This window comes from Camelus ferus, chromosome 34 (assembly GCF_009834535.1).
Source record: "Camelus ferus isolate YT-003-E chromosome 34, BCGSAC_Cfer_1.0, whole genome shotgun sequence".
NCBI lineage: Eukaryota > Metazoa > Chordata > Mammalia > Artiodactyla > Camelidae > Camelus > Camelus ferus.
Genome location: NC_045729.1, coordinates 20,758,036 through 20,779,681, shown reverse-complemented (window position 1 = coordinate 20,779,681; position 21,646 = coordinate 20,758,036). Strand labels below are relative to the sequence as shown.

The window sequence follows — 21,646 nt, the reverse complement described above, 5'->3', positions numbered from 1 at the left end:
TGGAGACCTGGTCCCTAGAGAGGGGCGCCGCGTCCTCGGACGATCAGTGACGGCTGGGCAGCATGTCAAGAGCAGTTCCCCAAGCACAGGAAGGCCCCCCCTGCAGCCGCGGGGCCTCGCCAGCTGGAAACGTGGGCAGGACCACCTGGCAGAGACCCCAGCACTGTCTGGACAGGAGCCCGGCCAGCGCCAGCATGAGCTGGGGAGGGGCTGGAGCCACCGCGGCCCGGGCCAGCACACACCCCGGGCGCTGGCAGGCACGCGCGGCCCTGGGAACCTGGGACTTGTGGGCAGAAGCACCGGCAGGTGTGCTGGTGGCTGGCTCAGGGTCCTGGTGGGGGCCCACTGAAAGGTGGACCCTCCGAGGAGGCCCTGAGGCCTGGGAGGCTGGGTGGGGGTGGGCTGGGAGCAGCGCGTGCAGGGCGCGTGTCAGGAGGGCCCTGGTGTCTGGGGAGGGAGCGCCGGCCGGCTGTGGTGGGGTGGCGGGGCCTGGATGGGAGCCCCAGGCGCCAGGCAGCAATGAAGAGGGGACAGAGACGGGCTGTCCCAGCTCAGCACAGTCGGCTCTGCTGCAACGCGAGGAACCACCCTTGCCTGTTTTTTATTAAAAGAAATTGAACCAGAAGGTGCGCCAGGTGGCAGAGCCATCGTGCATGAGATGATTGTGTCTCTGGGGCACGGAGAATGTCCCTGCTCTGAACCGCCAGCTAATAACCTTTCCCACCCGAAGACGCCCGCGAGGGCTGCAGGGTTTAGTTTCACGCTAACGTGGCGTGTCGGGGGAGACCTGGGGCCGCGGGCAACGTTTTCACTCGGAGCCACAGTTTCACGGGAAACAAACATGCTCCAGCTGCTCCTGGGTGGTGCAGGCGGGGGCTCCCTCCTCCAGCCGGGCCAGGCTGAGTGGGGCCAGCGGGGCTGCCCCCTGCTTGCTGGGCAGCAGATTCTCCTCACTGTGGGACACAAGCCACAGTGGACGGTGTGGCTTTCAGCCCGGCGGCTCCGATACAGGGCTGGCCCGGCCCCCGACTTCTCCCAGAGATTCTCAGCGGTCCTCTCCGGGGCCTTCGATGCAGACCCCTCCTGCAAGGCTCCCTCTCAGATCAAGTGGGTCCTGAGCAAAAGTGGGTTCTTCAAAAGTCCCGCGTGGGGCCTCCAAGGTCTGAGTGTCCTCGTCTGAAACGCGGGCATGGGTGGACCAGGGCTCCTGTTTGGAATGAGGTCCCTGCTGGGCAAGGTCACTGGCTACACGTCCTCCCTGGGCACTCTGGGATGCTCTGAACAGGAGGGGATGGAGCGAGCCTGCCCCGTCCGTAGCTGCGTGCCCCAGTGCGCTGCCCCGGCGCCACACTGGGGCCTGAGCTTCGCCGTGGTAGCTCGTCTCAGCCTGGCAGTGCACTTCACCCTCGCTGGGCCGGAAGCACTCACTGCCTTTAAGCACCGTGTTACTGATGCCGTCACGTAGGAAGGGGCGCTGCTCGCGGGGCCTGTGTCTGGAGCCAGACGACCCAGCCCTTGGAGACCGAGGTCGGAGTCTCCGCCCGGGGCCTGGCACTCCCCGTGCAGGAGGGGTCAGCGCAGGGCCCACCTGGTGGAGACGGGAGACCCGGTCTCCGCAGCCTTCACCTCCCGCGACGTGAGCCCGGCTCAGGGTCTGGAGAGCTGGTCGCCCCACGGGGTGGCCTCGAGAGCTGGGAGCATGTGGCACCGTAGCTGCACCCTCACCCTGCGCCTCGGCCGCGGGGCTGGTGCTTCCTCCTGGTCTGAGACCCATCGGAGTCCTCGCTCCCCACTTGTTGTCCAGGAGGCATAACCTCGCCCCGTGTTGCACAGGAGTTCTCGACGCACACGGAGGTGGAGAAAGCGGGTAACTCGCAGAAGACCATGCGCACAGCCCCGCGCTGGGCCCCGGCGTACGTTCAACTGCAGGTGCTCTCGGCCTCCGAGACGAACCTTCCAGAAGCCATGCCACCCGCCTTCCCGAGCGTGGCCCCCAGGGACGCACATCCAGCGTCTCACGCGCTGGTTTGTGTGCTTCCAAAAGGGGAGAAGACTTGGAAAAAGCTCAAGCTGCTGCTTAAAAATGTAATTAGCACCGTATTTTAACAGCACTTTGACAATAATTGCTTCCGAGCCGTGCAGACTCCCGGTGTCGGCTGAGTGACGGCGGCCGTGTGCTGGGAACGCGGCCTGCTCCCTCCCGTCTCCTCCGCTCCTGCTTAGACAGCCCGCAGCTGACCTCGCCCAAAGGGCTGGGTTCACCCAGAAGTGGGTTATTTCAGGGGGAAGAGGCGAACTCCGCTGCCCTTCCACAGATGGAGCCATTTGGACTCAGCTTGCTCGGGGCTAGCTCCACGCACAGCCCTCTGGGGACCAGGTGAGCGGCCCCCACCTCCCACAGAGGGGCCTGAACGCTGCAGGGGCCTCGGGCTCAAGGTCAGCGTGACCCCCACCTGCACGCCTTCAGTCTGTGGCCTCTGCCTTCTGAGACACCAGGAATGAGACCAGCGGTCACATCCTTTCCCTTCACTTCCTGGTGGGAGGCAGTCCCTCGGGACGGCACCGTTCACTTTTAAGACCAAGACGGGTGACTGATGATTCCTGTGAGCTGTTCCTCGCACCCCCAGCCCAGTCCTGGGCTCAGGGCAGCCCAGGCGGCCGGGGCCGGGCTCCCCGCCAGGGAGGGGACGTGTGGGAGGAGGCGGTGCACCCCAGGCCGCGCAGGAGGGGTTTATCAGCTCGGGTCTGCACTCCAGACGCCTGCGCCTCCCTTCAGCGGCTGGACCACCCAGAGCTGCGGGGGAGGCCCCTTTACCGGCTCCCAGTTAGCTTCTTGCCTGTCGGCGTGTCTTCCAGGTACGTTTATCAGAATGGGAAGCACCTGGGGACCCCGACAAAGCTGCCTCTGGCGAGAGGGGGTGAGGGCTGGGGAGAAAGGGCCCTCAGAGTCCCACACCCACGCCCACCTCACCCTCCCGGACGCTCTGTTTCTGACGGCCCCGGGAGTGCAGGACAACAGAGCCGCCCCCAGCCCAGGGCCACAGCCCCCAGGCGCCCTCCCCGCACAGGCACTGGTTGGTGGGCTGCGGGCTCTGACCCCTACCCGCCCCAGCAAGGGCCCAGCCCCGGTCCTACTCACGCCAGTCGGGCCCCGCAGTTTTCTCCCTCGATGTCGCCTCCAGCCACGTTTTCGGTGTTGACCGACTCGGTCTCACTGGTGGGCATGCTCACTGCAGGGTCAGTCGAAGGACGCCGGGCGGGGTGTGGCGGGGAAAGGGAGAGAAGGGTTAGTCTGTGAGCCACCGCCCAGTCTGCGCAGCCGGGAGGGGGCAGGCGGGGTGCCGCGGGGCGTGAGGCCCTGGCAGCGCCCGGCCGGGGTCTGATGTCCTGGGCTGGCCGCCTGCTGCTTGTCGGGGGTGACTTCTGCTTCCAGGGACGCTCTCAGAGGGACTGTGGGGGGACACTAGGTGGTACAATCGTTCACTCAGGGGAGACCCTGGGCACCACTGACCCCCACCCTGCCCTCGATGCCACGCCCTCGCAGAAGCTGCGCACGCCCTTCCATTTGTGCCCATTCCTCGCCATAAAAACGAGGTTTCATGAAAACATTTTACTTTTCTTATTTCTTTCCACCCACCAGTCCTCAGGGGCGTCCTCCCCACCCTTAGAGTCCAGCCTGTCTGCAGAAAGGGCACTCTGCCACGGGTGTGAGCTACGAGGTGGACCGGGAGGACCGGCCCTGGTCCTGACTCGCGAGTCCCGCACGCCGGGTCCGGGGTCAGCTACCTCCTGAAGGGAGCATCGCGTCCGGGACGCGAGCCGGCTCCGCAGACACAGGGCGGAGGCGCAGATGTGGGGGAGACGCCAAACTTCGTTCAAGCGTGGCCTGAAGACAGTCGGCAAGAGCGCCCCGTCCGCGTCCCGGGGGGACCTCAAGGGGCCAACGCGGGACCCAACCCCACCTGAGCCCCGACAGCGGCGCAGGGCTGAGCTCCCAGAGCGGCAGCCGTTTTCTCACTTGGAACCCAGTTTGGTGGCTCAGAAGAAGCCACTTCTTTCATGATTATTTTTTACTCCAAATAAAAGTTTGGCCCCAAAGAACCTTTCCTCTTCTTTTCACCTCTATGACCCTTATTCAATTCGACGCAACTTCCTTATTTCGCAGCCTTGTTCCTTAGAACGGCCGTCGCAGCCTCGGTCCTGGGTCAGCTCTGCTTGAAGCAAGGTCAGGGGCCCTCAGCCCTCAGAACCTGCAACTAGTGAGGTGTGGCGTCCAGGGACGTGGCACCAGTGACAAGCCCCCCCCAGGGCCGCCGCCGTCCGGAAGGGGCTGGTTACGTGGGTAACGGCCGCGTTGCCGGACGTGGGTTTTCCCCGGCTTTTTCCCTTTTGGATGACGTCAGGACAGGCAGGTGGGGAGCCTCACTCAGAGGCGAGGGGACACTGGAAAGCCCACGGCTTGGCACACGTCTGACTCATGTGTCCACCGCGACTCCTCTCCCACGAAGTTGGGTAAAAGCAAATCCAGACATCACTTCAAGGAAGCTTCGCGCCCAGCCCCACCCGGTCCCCTCTGGTCACAGGACAGGGAAGTCAGATCCAGGTGCCCGGGCGACAAAGGGACTCGGGGCTGGGGCTGGAGCGCAAGGGTCACGACTGCTCCCCGGGCTTGGGACCCAGAGGCCAGAGGTCGCCTTGGAGTCCTCTTGGAGACTGAGAGTCCAGGTCGGCCCCGGGTGGGATTACTAAAGCTGGACCCCGTTCTGGGGGAGGCGGCCAGCCTGACTCCCCCACCAGACACTCAGATGATGGATGGTTTGGAAACTGAGGCGGAAACAGGGCAGAGGACCCGGGGCCCGAGGGCACCTTTCCGCTAAAGACAACCCCTCCTGCCCCGAGGAGGGAAGCGGGCCGTCTGCTCCCCTGCAGGCGGGGCCGCGAGTGCAGAGCGTGTGCAGAGCGACGTGGTCCGTCCTGGAAGGATGCTGAGAGGAGGCTGGCTGTCTGACTTACCACCTTCGCCACCAGGTGTCGGGGCTCAAACGTGGGTCTCTGGGCTGTCCTGACCCAGGCTTCTGCTGAGCAGATTCCAAAAGAAAATGAGATTTCTGTGAGAGAGTAATTAACAGCTGGAAACATAATTACATCTTTAGAAATGTCACTGTTGGCTGTGACGAGCAACGTTGACTCTATCTTGCCGAGAACGATCACCCCCTTGGATTAACATCTTCTCTCCCCAGAATGTCTACTCTGGTGGCGATGCGCTTGCTTGGGGCCTAGTAGGACTGGACTTCTGTGTCTTCAGGGAGGTGCGTGGTGGTCATGTTGCAGGAGCCGATGCCGTCCCTGCTTGGCTTTGAGAACAGTCGTGTGGGGCCTGGGTGGCTGGAGGAACCACTTCCACCACGAGATAATCAAACTGGAAATCGCATGAACCATGCTGCGGGGTGCGGAGGGTCCGAGCGGTCACGGAGCCTGGCGACCCCAGAGCGTCGGGGCTGGCAAGCCCTCTGAGGGTTTGCTCCACACCTGGGGACCCTCTGTCACTGAAGGTACGGCCCTGCCCTCTGCCTCAGACCTTTCTGTGCGTCCGTGAGTGGGCATGTGAGGGAGCGAGGGACGAAACTGGGGGAGGTGGATGGGCCTGCTGGGTGGGACGGCTTCACTGTTGTCCTGGGCGGGGCTCTGTGGGCCCCCTGAGGCCGTCAGTAGGAACGGCCGGCCTCTCCGGAGGTTAATGAGAGCTGAGCTGGCAGCCTAGTGAGCGGGTCGGAGGGCCCAGCAGCGAGGTCAGTCTCTCACCTCCTCTTGTCGGAGAGGGCTGGGGCATCAGGCCGGACCTCCCGGGCAGCTGCGGGCCATTTCTCCCCCAGCCCGACTCCCCTGGGGCCCAGCGGGTGGTCCTGGGTCGGCCCCGTGGCGGGACCCCGCTGTCCTTGCCTCCGCCAGCTCTTGGATGGACCTGGAGACGTTATGCTGCCGTTAACTCGGCCGGACGCCCGCTGTGTCACCGTTTTCACGTGAGTGGTGTAGTTTGAGGTCCCCTCCTGAAAGTACTAATCAGGAACGTTCACAAGCAAAGGGCTCGCCGACTCTAACCCGGGGCCCCCACGCCCACAGCCGGCTCCACTCCACCTCTGAGGGCTGCACGCGCGCCCTCAGAATTCATCAAGAGACAACAAACCACCGTGGGTAATCAGACAGGCACCCAGGACACCGCACGGCGCAGGGAGCCGGCCGTTACCGTGTGGCCACTTCCAGGGGCGTGCAGCCTGTAGAAGCACTGCCTCGCTAAGCTGCACACCTGAGGCGAACACAATGCTGCCAACCAATTACAGTTCAATGAAAGTGAAAAAAGAAAGTTCACAGGCTGAAATCCTGACCCCCGGTACCCTGCAGTGTGGCTGTGCCTGGAGGTGGGGTCTTTATAAAGAGGTAATTACATTAGGATGAGGTCACAGGGCGGGCCCTAATGCCTTCCGATGGCGTCCCTCTCGGAGGAAGAAGTGTGGACTCAGACACAGAGGGAGCACGGTCAGGAGACACGAGGGGAGACGGCCATCTTCATGCCGAAGAGAGGGGCCTGGAGCTGTCCTGGCCTCACGGCCTCGGGGGGAACCAGCCCTGCAGACACCTCGATCTCGGACTTGCAGCCTCCAGCCGCCCGGCCGGGGGGGACTTGGTCGCACTGCCCTTGCTGACTGACACGCCATCCACCCACTGCGGACGCTGGGGCTGCGTCCTCTTCTGAGTCCCCGTAACACTGGGACCCACGAGAATTTTCCTTAAGACCCAGATGCGAGCTGTGTTTCCACCCCTCGAGCTGTGCACCTCCGGGGAAGTTACTTAGCCTTTCTGAGCTTGGGTTTCCTCGTCCCCCAAAGAGAAGATGATGGTATTTATTTCAAGGGCTTCTGATACGGATTAAACAAACTCGCATTTGTAAAACTGTAAAACGGAAACAGCCATACATACTGGCCAATATTGCCGACCAATTTCAACCTGCTTTTCTTCTAGTTTGCTGTCAATTAGCAAGCACCGGGTTTTAATGCTAACTGTAACCTTCTCAAGGCGAGAGACTCTACACGAGAATTCTCTGCGCCCCGTTCTGGGCTGAGCGGCGCTGGATTAAGACACTTGATGTCTTCGTGGAGCTCAGGGCTGCTCCGCTGTGCTCGGCGTCTGGGGCTTCGTCCTTCAGATGCCCTCTGCGCCTCTCTGCTGTGCCCGGGGCTCCGGGAGGCTGACCTTTGCAAACTGCCCAGGGCTTCCCGCGGCCGGCCTGTGGGAGATGCCAGCAGAACGGAGCCACCACAGCCGTGTTTGGGGCTGTCACCCTCGTGTCTGCATCTTTCTGAGCCTCTCCTTAATCTGCCCAGTTCTCGAGTCTTGGTTTGCTGTCAGGACCCCGATCCACGCACCTCTCGGGGGCGAGCAAAGTACACAGCCTTGTCCGGCGGATGGGGAGAGGCCGTCCCCCAAGCTGAAGTTAGCCGCCCCAGGTGAGAGCTTGTCGAGGCAGAGACAGCTGGCCTGGAGCAGCCCGGAGTCCTGGGTTTTCCCGATGACGCCAGGCAACCCGCGTGGCTTTGCCTGGACGGCCTGCAGGCTGAGGTCCTGCCCGCACTGGTGGGCGTAGGATCAAACACGCTGGGTGGGACCGGCCTGCTCCGGGAGACCCTCTTCGGAGGAACTAGGTCACATTTCCTCCGATTTCATTTTCTCCCGCAGAGAACATAACCCAGAAGGTGGTTCCTGACTCCTCCTCAGTTGGGAGGGGCAGCCCGTGGCCACGTGGGCCTGAGGCTGGTGGGTGGGTGGGGTCTCTCCACGTCCTCACCCACCTCGGGCTCAGAGGTCTCCCTGGCACCCCGAGTTGGGAAGCGCCCGTCCGGCCTCGGCCTTGCCATGAAATAGCCCCAAACCCTCGCCAGCCACACGGTGATTTGGGGGCCGTGTTCTCCGTCCCTTTCGTGGATAAATGGAACCACAGGATGCGCTGAAGGTCTCCTCTAGGGAAGGAAGGGGGTGAGCAGGGGAGGAAAAGCAGACACAGACAAACGAGGGGAGGTGGCGGGAGGGCAGGGCCGGGGGCCGGGGCCCACCTGGGTCGGAAGGTCGCGCGGCCCCCAGAGCCGCCCCGGCCCAGCAGGGCTGCCTCCGCAGAAGCCATCAAGGCCCGGTTGATCGTAAACCATCGGAAAGTAAATATAAAACAGGATTGAATGTTAAGAAGCCCAACAAAGCGGCCTCATTAAAAAGGCCCAGCAGAAGCTCAACGCGTCGCGGACATAACCATCACCGCTGTAACCGGGGGGGGCAGGGGCGCCTGCCCCGGTGCAGACGCAACTCCAAGACGAAGCCCAGACGCCGCGGTCCAGCAGCCGTGAACACCCCACGCCCGAGCAGAGCTCTCTCCATTGTGACGGCACCACCGCATTGGGCCACCTCGGGGACGCCAGGGGTGGGGGCATGGGGGAGTCCGGGCCGGTGCACCGGACAAAGGTCTGCACTCGGGCACACGTCCGTCCCCCGTCCTCTCCCACCCACCCCACCATCCCAAGGCTGACGGGGCAGCACGGGGTATTTGCAGGGACCACGGTCACACGGGAGGGGCTGGACACCCTGAGGGAAACCGCTCACTGCGACCTCAGGGGTGAGACGAGATCTTCTAGACGTGGGTGACGGTGGCCATTCTGGGCAGGATTCCTTTGGAAACCCAGTCGTTTCAGGCATGATGCTACTTTAGGTTGGGGACACATTAGTCTAGATCCCAAGGCCAGGTTTAGCAGAGGGTCAGCCGTGCGGTGTGGCACAAGAGGGACAGGGAATGGCTGTGTCCCCAGTGCCTCCGATCCAGGCCCGCCATGTCTACTGGTCACCCCCTCCTCTCAGGGCTTGGCTCCCTGCCAGAGTGCAAATCCTCCCGGGACGCAGAAGGCAGTCGTGTCTATCTGCACAGCGACGACCACGGCTCGGCTTTCCACCCCTCGCCACAGGCCAGCTACTCGTCCACACAGCTTGCACGTGTGATCTGACTGAAGCCTCCAAACCACCCCACGAGAGATGATAATCCCTGTTATGTTTCCAGTTTACAGATCAGGAAACTGAGGCTCAGAGAACGAAGCTGCTTACCAAAAACGAGCAGCTAACACGAGGTGGGATGTGAACCTGAGCAGGTGTCATGCTGGGTCTACCCTCGTGTGAATCGATGAACCCATGAAGTCCTTTCCTGATCAGGAGAGAGGCCAGGCTCCTGCGGACGTGCTGGGATTCCAGAGAGGAGTGGAGGGCAGACAGTGCAGGTGGGGTCCTGGGAGAGGCCACGGATTTTAGCACCCTGCCCGGGGGACGTGGAGCAGGGGACCAGAAGCCTGGGCTCTGGAGCCAGGTGGCCTGAGTGTGCGTCCCGACTCTGCTGCGTTGGAGCTATGTGACCTGGGAGGTGTGACCCTTCCTCCTCTGTGGCTCAGTTTCCCCCACATTGCAGGGCTAAAAGGGATGGGCCAGACCTTTCTTTTACAGTGGAGAACATATGGCCCAGAGAGGGTCAGTGACTTGCTCAGGGTCACACAGCTAGTCAGTGGTGGAGGTCTGGCCCCCTACCCACCAGCCAGTTCTGCCTCCTTTCCTGACCCGTCCTTCACCCCCATCACCGAGAGGCCAAAAGCCCACCCTTGATGGTCCTAGCTGAGCACAGGCCCAGGGCTCCCTCCCTCTGGTGGGTGCATCACACCCGTGCCAGGCCTGTGCTGTGCACAGCGGCCGACAGAGCTCACGATTCACACTCACTTCCTCTCTTTTTGGGCCCCGTCTCCCCTTCACCATTTTTTGTTGCTCAGGACAATTCTGACCCTGGCCAGACTTCCCCAAGGAGGCCCTGCAGGGGCTCAGCACACCCTGGAGGACGCGGGGCCCATGGAGGGGCGTCTTGAGCAGGAGCTGTACCCCTTCCCCAGGCTATCAGCCTCGCCCCCCTCCAGCAGGAAGGAAATTGCTGCCTTAAATTTCCAGGCTGCCTCCACTCACAGCGTTTATGGGCAGTGAGTCACTTCAGCTCCCCACTGCACGGGGCCTCTTCTGCCCCATAATTTCACGAGCGTGTTCATGGGCAGCTGTCAGAACGTCGATCTGTCTGCCCAATTCTGCGCCAAGTCCATCAACACTGATCACTCTCCTGGCTCTGCCCGCTGGACGTCCAGGACTCGGGGCCCCGGTCAGGATGTGCACCCTGGTCTCCTGTCTCACGTCTTCCGTCGAGACAGTCCAGCAGCACCGCAGGGTTGCTCCAGAGCCCCTGCTCTGGGCAAAGGCCAGGAGGCCGTGCCCCGTCCTGCGTGGGCCAGCTCCGACAGGACCACGTTCACGGGGGCGGCCCGCAGTCGAGGTCTGGGGTGGGCAAGGGCCGAGCCCACATTCTAGGAAGACGCTGGGGAGGATTCATTCAGAAGAGGTGGGTCAGGGGATCTTGTCATCATCTTCAAACACGGGAGGAGGGTGCTGCCTACCGAGGTCGTCCTGCAAGGAACAGGCCCCAGAGGAGGAGGAGGGGTGGAGGGCGAAGATTCTGCCCTCACGTAAGGAACCTCCCCAGGCCGGCCTGGCTGCCCTCGGAGACAAGGGTGCTCATTGCTGGAGGCCTTCAAGCACGTGTGGGATCAGAGAGCTGATTCCAAAGATTCCTTTCCTGATTGTCCATGGGGGAGGGGCCCTGGGGCCCTGTTCCCTCAGCACCCCTGTTGTGTCTCATCCTCACGGCTGCCCCGCCCGTCAGCCTGTCCCCCAGGCGCCCCTGGCCTGCAATCTGGTCTCACTCTTTCTGGAGCCTCCGTGCCCATTTCCCTCCCGTGCCCTTGGGTCAGCCCTGGCCTCTAGGACGGCCCGCGTGGCCAGTCTGGCCTCATGCGTTCCATGGAGGCCCGCCTGGTGCAGGGCCTGCCGGGTGCTGTGAGGTCGGCCCTGCTGGGAGCCCGGCCTCCCCAGGACCCCTGCCCTCCAGTCTGGCCTTCGTGGAGCTCTTCCTCCAGACCCGCAGCTCGGCGTCCAGTTCACACGGTGCTTTTCTGTGTGCGCCACACGGACCGACCTCCTGAATCCGCACAACCAGCCAGGGAGTTGGCCGGGCCCAGTGTGCACGCCACCTGCAGGCGAGGCAGCTGCCCTTGAGGGAGCAGGGCCGGGGGAAGACCAGGGCCCGCACTGTGGCTCTGGAGGGATGGAGAGTGAGGCTCTCCCCGCCCGGCTGCCAGGCCTGCCGCGCACTCCGCTCCCCTGTCCGGTCCTGTCCGGTCCTGTCCGGTCCTGTCCACCGAAGCTTCAGAAGGCAGGGTGCCATCTGTGGTGCTGTCCGACTCCCAGGGAAACAGCGGGAGCCTGCAGGGTTGGGAGCAGACTTGCACCTTCCGCTGGGGTGAGGGACAGGAGGTGCCCCCCACACACCCGCTGGCCTCGCCTAGGAGAGGGGCGTGTGCACATCCTTGGCGGGCCGGGCAGCCTGCCTCGTCCACTCACAGTCTCCCCAGAGCCGGCCTTCTCAAGGCCCTTCCTCGTCATGGGCTGGCTCGGGGAAGGCCTGCGGCGGGTGACCGAGCAGAGGAGAACCGACCCCAGACCATGCTCACAGGGAGAGCAGGGGGACTGAATGCCGGCTGCTGTCTCTCCGTCCACTGAGCAGCCCTGCCCTCGGTCCTTCCTCTCAGGACTGAACCAGAATCAAAGGCATCGCCCCCTGATGTGTCCTCCCTCTTCTCCGGACTCTTAGAACTCTCCTGTAGCCTCTCAGGAGACGTGAGGCTGACTGCTCCTCCTTTAGGAGAGAGAAATGCTTTGAAACCTGGAGAACAGGGACCACGGTGGTCAACAAGCCAGAGGCCCGGAGGCGCCGGCAGGACGCGGACACCCACGCTCAGAAATGACCTCAAAGGGAGGCCGGCCTTGGGGTCAGCTGGGCCTTGCTGCCTGGGGCCCAGCGCTGCCCTGGTCACTGTTCCTGTCTGAGTCCTGGGTCCTGTGAGGCCCATGCTGAGGGCTCAGTGGCCCAGGAAACCCAAAAGGAGCTTCTGGTTTCAGGCTGGAGTCCTGGGCGTGGGAGGTGGGACATGAAGCAGGCTTTTCACCAAGGAAGGGGCGTGCTGGCGGTGTGGTCTGCACCCGGAGCAGGTGCACGTGGGGCTGTACCGTGGCAGGACCGTGGGCAAATTCAGGCAGCTCCATTCCTTCTGCGGCTTGCGTTGTAGGAGAAATTCTTCTCTGATGGTTCCCTAAAAAGGTGTGAAGACACGGCGTCCACTTGGTCTGCGGAAGCAGGAAGATTCATTCCAACAGCACCGTAGGAGAGCGAGCATCCTGTCAGAAGGACCCAGCGCAGAGTCACAGTCGCAGTCTGGGCGGTGAGGAAGGAGCGTGGGGGGAGGGAGGCGGCAGAGGGTGCGCACTGGAGTGGGGGGGGGTACGCGAGGGGAGGGGAGAGCCTCTGGGGCGGCTTCCTGCACGGAGCTGCTATGGCTCATGCTTTGAAGGCAGAGATGACGACGTTATCAGGGTGCTGGCTCCGGGAGAGAGCAGGCCATGCTGGGAGAGGCCGCCCAGAGCTCTCACGGAGAGGAAACTTTCTCCCTTCGGCCCCCCGCTGCCCAGCCGAGAGGCAGAGAGCCGCTTCCCTCCCTGGCCCAGGCCCCCATCACTCTGGAGCACAGGACTCAAGGAAAAAGACGGGGCGGCAGGGCTCCGGGGCTCCGGGCGGTCAGGTGCTCGGGGGGCTACAGAAAGCCGGGTGGTCTGAGCACCACTTAAACAGTTCAGGGAACTGAGGCCCAGAGGGGACGGATTTGTGCGCGGTCTCTGCGTGCGTCTCCAGACTTCCCTGCCAGGGTCCCCTTCCCCTCCACTCCCTCTTCCTACCACCAGGAATGTCAGGGCACGTCCTCCCTGCCTGACAGAAGAGGGGGTCTTTCGTGGCCGGACGGGCCAGGCGTGGGGCCCGGCGAAGCCCCCTGTTGGCTGTCTGGTCTTGGGGATATTATCTGGACCTCATCTTTCTCATCTAAAAAAAGAGAGAGAACAATGCTAACCCTGGAAGGCTGTGTGAGGATTAAAGGTAACGGGCGAGAAGAGGGGCTTAGTGAGTGGGCCAGCGCTCGCTCTCTGCGTGGGGACGCCTGGACACTGCTCGCTTTTACTGGGGACGAGGAAGCAAACACAGGCCCAAGAGAGGCCTCCGGGTCACGTGCTTTCCATCTGAAAGGTCACCGGAGTCTGAGCTCTGACTGAAGAGGTATGTGTCCTTGGGCCGGTCCCCAAGGACGCCGCGGTCACCACGGTCCCTAGGGGACCATCAGTTCCAAGGGCTTCATCTCGGTTGTCAGCCCGTTCATGAATACTCCTGAAGTGCCTACTGCGCGCTCACAGTAACCCACCCTGACAGGGCCCGGGCCCTGGGAGAGCTCGACAGCCATGAGAAGACGCCTGGGGAAGCCTTCAGCTGCGGCTCTCCACAGAAGGGAGATCTAAGCGCAGCTGGGGACGGGCAGCTCCAACCGGCCTTCGGTGCCCCTCTAACGCTCCCTTCTGACCCTAAACCGGAGCAAGGGCATGCCTGTGTTCGGGCCTCTCACCCTGCCTCTGCCGCCTGGAGCCCACACCGGGCACCGTGGCCGTGCACCGTGGCCGTGCACCGCGGACCCGGTCAGGGTGCGCTCACGTGGGCGGGGGCCCTGTAAGGATGGCGCCGCCACAGGTGTCTGTCACTTGTTTAGAAAGAATTTTTGCATCTACGAGCCAGCAGCACTCGTAGAGGGGTCTGAGGGGCCTCCGTTCCAGCTTGGTTATAATACTCGACAATCGGGTTAGTCTAATCAGAAATGCCATCCCTACCGGTGCCAGAGCGACAGGCCACCTCCACCAGGGGCGAGGCTTCCTGGCCGGAGGAAGGGCTTGGTCACCAGCAAGTCCCTTCAGTCTCACTGATCTGATTAAACTCAGCAACGGAAAGAGGAATTTACAAAGTAGATGCTGTTCCCTATTTATTACCAAAATGGTTGCTTTCCACTCTACCCGCGAGATACAGAGGCAACCTCGTTAAGTCTCAGCTTGCGATAACATTTACTCCATAAATCTCCATCTCTGCCCGTGGGGGAAGTGAGCCTTATGCCAAAGACCACACAGTGGACGAAATCAAGCCCCCGCCCCTTGAAGGGGGTTGACCTTCTCAAGCCTTAAATGGATTCAGCTTTCCAGCCCTAAAGGAACAGCTGGGAACACCTTCTGGAGACTCTCTTAACCCCGTCCCGACTGCCATGATCAGCTGTTAGCCGGCCTCACTGAGAGAGAAATGAAACAAGGATATTTCCGACGCTTCTCTGGGTGGACTTGAAGGAGAAAGGGGAGGCGGGGTGAGCACGTGAAGAAAAACACCGAGGAACAGTCTGATCTCTCTCTGAAGCCAGACAGAAACGTCGACAGACAAGAAACGGAAGATGAAAAATTGCTGTGTGTGTCTGACTCGCTGGGCACCCTCTGCGGGCACAGAGCTGGCCCTCCCTGGTTTCAGCCTGACACTGGGACGCGGCAGGGCCAGGTCATCTCTTCCCAATGGCAGGATTCCCGACTTCCGGCCGAGACCCCACTTTTCTCCCTTAATTTCTACCCTCTTTCCAACCAGTGTTCATTGACTGCCTCTCTGCCAGGCCCTGTGAGAGTGGTGGAATACAAACCCCTCCCTCCCCAGGGTACAGCCCAGCAGCTGGGGAAGATGGATAAATAAATAGATACCACGGATCAGGGACAGAAGTAGCACCGTGCAGGCGTGGAGTCGGTATTCTGGGAGCAAACAGGAGGGTGTGAGGAGAGGAGGCGGGTGGGGAGCAGGGAGAGGGGGACACGGGGAGGGGCCTGAGGGGGTCTCAGAGCAGCAGCGGTTCTAAGGCAGATGGTGGAGCCAAGCTTCCTGGGGGTGGGTGCAGAGTGGACGTAGGTGCCAGGAGGGTCTTTGGAGGAACCAGCTGGCTTCCAGGGCTCAGGGAATCCTGCAGAGGACCCAGTGTGGATTCCAGGAGTCTGGGGACAGCAGGGTTCTAGAATCAACTTAACGCCTCTGGGGCCCGACGGGCGGGAAGGAGCCTGGTTTGGTCTAGACTCCCAGGGCTAAAGCGAACGCAGGTCAATCTCGGACTCTAGAAACAAAGCACAGAGAGGAAGGGGTCTTTGCCACTGTCTGTCCGACAACCCCTCCCTTTACAGACGAGGAGACAGGCAAATCGCCGGCCTGTCAGCGAGCAGGGCCTGGAGGTCAAGCAGCCTGCGGCCGGTGGGCTCCCACGAGCTGTCGGCCTCCTGTCGGCAGGGAGGACGGGCTCCCTCCAGCGCCTGCTGCCGTGAGCGCAACCCCTCCCAGCCCAGGCAAGACCTGGGAATTAACAGTCAGTCCTTTGAGGGGCTGTGGAAATGATACTGGGTGGGAGTGACTTTACACCGCCTAAGAGGCTCCAGAAGAAGCTCTCCAATCCCTGCTGGGGCTTGGGGTCCCCTTGGCGGGATCCCGGGTCCTCTCCCACTGGCCAGCAGCTGTCCGTCAGCTCCCCTGCGACGCAGAACGGCGCAGGGAGCCATGGGCCGGGCGGGCCGGGACCCTCCAGCGCTGGCCTTGCTTCTCTCACTAAGAAGAGGCTCTCCCCCCAGGTGACAGCACTGGCCTTTGCTCTGCCTCTGCCGGGCAGGGCAGACGTCAGGCCAGGCTTCTAGTCAGAGCTGGACCCACTGATGGAAGCAGCAAGGCTCCAGCTCCTAGCGTCCCTGCCAAGAAAGGCGCCCTCAGTGTCTCCTTGCCTGTGTGCGTGGTGTGGGTGCGTGTGCACGGCGGGGCTCAGTGTCTCCTTGCCCGTGTGTACGGTGTGGGTGCGTGTGCATGGCGGGCTGCGTGTGAGCACAGTATGTGTGAGTGCGCAGTATGTGCATGTGTGTGTGTACACGGTGTTATTTTCAGAGAATTTTTTTGACATAGTAACTGGCCTGACGTTGGGCACTATGGCCATGTCTCATGAGTCGCTGAAATGAGATATTGCTGTTGGACGGGCAGATCTGAAGCCTGGAATTGGGAAGGTAAACAGGCTCCTCCCTTGCAGACAGCCGTCCAGCACGTGATCAGGGCTTCCAGCCTCTTCGGCAAGCTGTGGCCTTTACCTCAGTCCCAGACAGAGGCACAGACAGGCTCCAGGGCACTTCTGATCTCTCTTGAACAGCCTCTGGCCTGCGTTTTTGTTTTCCCTGGCCCTCTGATCTTGGGGCGCGCTGTGCTCCTGCACGAGGTGAGCTCTGAAGCCCTCTGAATAGGACTTAGGGGGTGTTAGTCAAAACCAGCGTCACGGGTGGCAGATCCCTTTTAGAATGTGAATTTAGGGAACATCAAAGAGTTCTCCGTCCAAATGTGTGAAAATACCTTAATATCCTTACTTTTTGTAAGAAAAAAAAAAACCACCTAGCACTGAAGAACCTTACCGAAATTCAAATGCAGGGGGAGGTGTAGCTCAGGGGTACAGCACACGCTTAGCATGCACAAGGTCCTGGGTTCAATCCCCAGTACCTCCTCTAAAAATAAATAAATGAGTAAACCTAGTTACCTCCCCCCACCAAAAAAAACAATCAAATGTATATTTTTGGAAAGGATACACCTTTAAATGTCTTCATCAAAGCCCCGTCTGGTGAATTTCCCTGCAGGTCTCTTTGCCGGGGGTAATTTCGGTCAGTCTGAGGAACTAATGTGAATTAAGTCTGAACAGCAAAAATGTACATTTTTAAGAGTAAAGAGCTTCCTCCTTTGTCCTGGGCTCTGCCTCCTTCATCCCTGACGGCCCTCGTGGGAGGCTGCCCAGCAGGGACTGAGTTCTGAGCAGAGTCTTCGGTGCGAACACGGTTTTCTTGCTCGTCCTCTCCTGTGGGGAGGGGTGTGCTGACGCCACCCCTTGCATGGATCCAAACGAGGGGGCGGCAGGAGGGAAGTTTACGGCCTTTTCTGCGAAGTCCAAGCATAGGCTTGAAGTCAGGTGTTTGGAAGTGGACAAAACTGCTTGTCCTGCCCTGGGAGGGCCTGCCGGGTTTGGGCCGTGCTGTCTCTGAGCACATTCTGTGATTCGTCCTGAGACAGTACGGAAGCCGCGCGGATTTCTAGGAGGAAGGGGATGCACACGCCCGAGAACAGGAAGAAAGCCTGCCCTTGCCCTTCTTACAGGAGACAGCCCACGCAGTCAGCCCCCCAGCGCTCAGGGAGGGCGGCAGGCTGGGCCGCAGGGTTCTGCACACAGGCTGGGAGGCGCTCAGTGACCCCGGGGTGGCAGGATTCGATGGAGCCATGCGCTCAGCTATGGAAGGAACGCAGAGCCCGCACAGGGCCACGGCCCGGCTAGGACAGGAGCGGCCCCAATGCGGCGGCCTCCCCTCTCCTGGCCCCTCTTCTCTCGCCTCTGTCCAGCCTAACACTGTCACTGGCCTCCTGCCCTCGGGAGCCCCATCTGCTGCTGCTGACGCAGCCCCAGTCCTGCCCTCTGACCATGAGGCCCAGACGCAAAGCGGCCATAGTGATGACCAGTCCGGGGCTCACGGCAGGTACGATGCTTGTTTAAGAGGACGGACTCTTCCCTCCTCTGCGGGAGGGGGAGCCTCCTCCGGGAACAGAGCTGCCACCGCAGAGGCGCAAGGGCATCCATCTGGCGCAGGGGCCCCGAGGGACAGGCTGTGCAGCCTGCGTTTGGGGTTTTCTCAGCTCTTCTCTCTCATCAACCACCGGATCATAAGGGCGGGGACTGAATGAGGAGGAGCCGCCGGGATTCTACACGTGCACCTTTTAGGGTAAAGGGATGGCTTGTCGGAGTTTTTGGCCCCGGAGGGGAGGCAGCGGGGGCAGAGGGCTCCCACTGCCGAGCTCCAGGGGGAGCCACTTGGGGGCAGGCTCTGCGCAACCCAAGGTCTGGAACCGCGCAGGCTGCTCACCCCCTAGGCCCTTTTTGTGGACGCCGGCCTCAGGGCAGGGCTGTCTTCCCATCTGCTCCCCTGTGCCTCCCCCTTCAGGCCGTGGCAGCCCCCGAGCCCCTGGTCTCTCTGCTTCCAGCACCCCCACCCCCTTCCTCAACTAACCGTCCAGAGAGAGAGCCCCGTGACCTTCCGACATGAACCTGGCCCTCTGCTCGGATCTCTTCGGTGGCTCCTCTGAACCCACAGGATACAGTCCACATTTGAGGCCGTTTGGGACCAGGTCTCAGCCTCCCCTGCTGGCCTGACCCTCGGCCTCTTCCCTGCACCCTAATCTGCAGTCCCTTCTCCCCGCCCACCCCCCTTGCTTGTTCTAACTTCACACCTGCAGCTTCTCAGCATCAAGGTCCTCTCTCTTCCTGTGGCCTCAAGAGCTGCTGCCAGTCTGGGCGACAGAGACGCGGGGTGTGTCCCCCCCCTTGGCACTTAGACTGTGTCCCCACCCCTGGAGCTCTGGGACAAGAGATCTGGCCAGTGGCAGGCGGACGGGCGAGAGTCCATAATCCCTGCCCGGCCTCCCGCCCTCCCGCGGGCCCCCTGCGCCCTCCCCATCCCTCCTTGGCTGCCCAGATGCAGGGACCTCTGAGGCCCTGGGGGAGGGAACCCCCTCCTGCCAACACCCGGCCCACAGAAAGCCGGGAGCAAGGAGCCTCCTCACCTTGCCGAGCGCTGAGACGTCCTCATTACAACAGTCAGCCCACCTGGCCAACACGGCCACCCCAGGCAGGTCCTACAGGCAGGCCGCCCAGGCAGGACGTCTACACCCTAAGGAACTGTGTTCTCTGTTCTCTGCTTTTCTCTAGGCCCTTGCTCAGACCCTCCGTCCACGACTGGGACCTGGTCCTTGTGCACCCGTCTCCCTAACTGGCCCTCAGCCACCTCGGGACGCAGACCGTTGGCCCCTCCTGGTATGCTGGGTGCCCCCGTGCGCTGAACGGACGCACAGGTGTCTCTCAGACGAGCAGGACAGTCTGGCCCGCGTGTCACTCAGAAGGTCTCCCCCAGACCGTGTGAGGCCAGCGATCAGTTTCCATGCTCTATCCACAGCCCCCACGCCATGCGCCCGACTGTGCGGGCACAGCCAGGACCGCCCCTCTGCCGCCGCAGACGCTGCCCACAGCAGCAAGCAGGACAGAGACCGGAGCTGTGACTCTCTCCCCAACAGGGAACCTGTGACAAGGGCTTTTACCTCCCGGTGTGAACGTGGGGGGAGGGGCGGGGCAGCTGGGCGTGGGCGGCTCCGTCTGGGGGCTGAGCACTGGTTATCAGAGGAAGTGGATTGGAGGGAAGTTCAGGGTGACTCATGTCCCCCCAACCCCTCTGCTGAGCGACTCTCCCAGGTGTGTCCGTCTGCAAAGCATTAGGTTAAAATCAAATCCGCGCGTGGACTTTCCAGGAGACCACGGATAAGACTTGGCAGCTGACTGAATGTCCCCTTACACGTCCACCCCTTAGTGAGCCCCCGCTGTCCCCAGGCTGGGACAAAGGTGCCCACAAACTCGAGACGCCGGATGGCAGAGCGGTCGGACTGCGCTCCAGAGGCAGGCGTACTGTCTGCGGGGAGACACCAGCTGGGTTCTCTTTCGGACCCGATTCCGGCCCGAGTGAGGTACTGCGCACGGTACGGGTCCACGGGACCTGCCCAGGGGTGGACGTCCCACCAGCGCCAGAGAATCTGTGAAGCAGCCTCACTGCACAGCCAGGCGCAGCGGCCGGGCCACTCACCTGGAGGTGGGCCTGAGCCCCGACCGCTCGGATCACTGGCCCAGGTGAGCTGTTTCCCACCCTGGGGCCGGCTTCCTCCCCTGATCTCTCCGCGATTTTCCAGCCCTGACGGTTTAGGGCTGGATCAGGACCAGCTGGAGGTGACGGGGGTGGGGTGGGGTGGGGTGGGGGGCAGGAGAGGCGGGTGCCGTGACCACGGGCCGGGGTTGGGATGGCCTCTCACACACGACGCCTGGAGGGCAACGCAGGAAGGGGGTCGGGGAGCAAGGCTCGCTAGCGTCCTCACGCCTCCTGAGCAGATGCCGGCGGGACTCTGTCTCAGGACCCCGATGTGCGCAGCGGCGACCGCGAGCAAGCCCGGGGAAAACTGCACGGGTGAAAATGTGAAAAAGCTCAGATGGCGACGCACGCCCCCCCCCCCCCCCACGGTGCAGATCAGTGATGGTCAGATCGCGCTCTCAAGCCCACGGGCCCCTCGTAACTCGCTCTCCCAGCCTCTGCAGGGCGGGGAGCTGCCGCCGGCTCTGCTGGTGCAGGACGACTCAGAAGTGGCTCCCAAGAACAGAGCTGAACACGCCGGGTAAACATTTAATCTGCTCTCTCTGTGGAGTCTCAGTTCCCCGCCTGTCTGTCTTTTCCACGCCCATCCGCACAAACGTGTGCCTTAGGGGCTGGGCTGCCTCTGAATGGTCTTCACGACGAGAGAGCGATTCCCATGTGCACAGACACTCGGCCCGCACACTTTGACCTTGAGGAGAAAGAAGAGGTTCCCGTTCTGTGAGGAGGGGTTTCTGATGACTGTTCACTGCTGGCTCCCAGGGCCAGGAACGCGCCTGGGGAGCAGACCTTGGTGGTGGATGGGCGGATGGATGGGTGGATGAATGAACTGGAATGTATTTATATGTATTTTTATATAATGCACTGGCCACCTCACCTCAATGCCCTTCCTGCCTGCCACCTTCCCACCCTGCTCTTCCCACGGCTGCAGTGGTGTCGCCTTTTCCTGGGTCCCCGCAGGTGCGCTCGGCTCCCGCCTAATGGGGTGTCACTGAGCTGTTTCCGAGTGGAGCCACCTGTCTCACCAACGCCCGACACCGCAGGCATTTATGAGGCGCACCATGGGCCACCTGGGGTCCTGCCTGGGGCACAGGCAGACGTTGCCAGAGCCACGGTGAAGAGTGGTAACCCCCTTTTCCCTAAAAGGCTGCTTAGTCTTGGAGCTGGAGAGAACTGGCAGATACCCTGTGCTGCAGTCTCTCAGCAACTTCAAAGATGAAGACGCTACTTTGATGGAAACACACACAATTTCCAGCAGCATTTCCCCCTTGTATTTGAGGGCAAACTATGAGATTCTGAAGATAACAACGTAGTTTCTGAGCCATGGGCTTGCCTTTCCCGCACACCCAGTGGGCTGCAGTTCCCTAAGAATCTAATCACGTCAACCCTGCCTCTGACCGGCCTCCCCGCAGACCCTGCCCCTGCACTTGCCTCCCGGCCCCGCTCCCAAGCGGCACACTCGGCTCTCCGCCTGGTTGTAGTTTACTCTCTCTGGCTTCTTTAGACACTCAACCCCTGCCTCCCGCCCCCAGAACTGTCCCACATCATCTCCCCAGTGGGCGAGGCAGGCTGCACTCCGTCCTCCGAGGACCAGGCTGGCTGAGGACAAACAGCCCGCCCCAGGCGCCTCCAGCCACAAGGAAAGAGGACACGGGGAGGAATGGAGGCCTCTGGCCAGATCTCATCCATATTTGGGCTTAGGGACATCCAGGCTGAGACTCGGTCCATTAGGGCAGGTGGCTCATTATGGGCTTCCTGAAGCTGGACCAGAAGCGGGGGTAGAGGGCCTAGTCCAGGTGATATGTCCAGCGGCAAAGAGCCCTCCCTCTGGGCGGGGCAGGGAGGC

General features: G+C 61.9%; 1 protein-coding gene and 1 long non-coding RNA gene across 2 annotated transcripts in view; one reads left to right on the top strand and one right to left on the bottom strand.

The window, feature by feature from the left end:
* Positions 1 to 21,646, bottom strand: part of CACNA1C (calcium voltage-gated channel subunit alpha1 C) — a 327,004-nt gene that overhangs the window by 94,321 nt on the left and 211,037 nt on the right. The window contains 1 exon segment of the mRNA XM_032473339.1: positions 3,140 to 3,230. Coding sequence (XP_032329230.1) covers positions 3,140 to 3,230 — 91 coding nt within the window.
* On the top strand, positions 2,242 to 4,101 carry LOC116661358. Its single transcript, XR_004317240.1, has 2 exons — positions 2,242 to 2,856; positions 3,641 to 4,101. It is a non-coding gene; the product is annotated as an uncharacterized LOC116661358 (long non-coding RNA).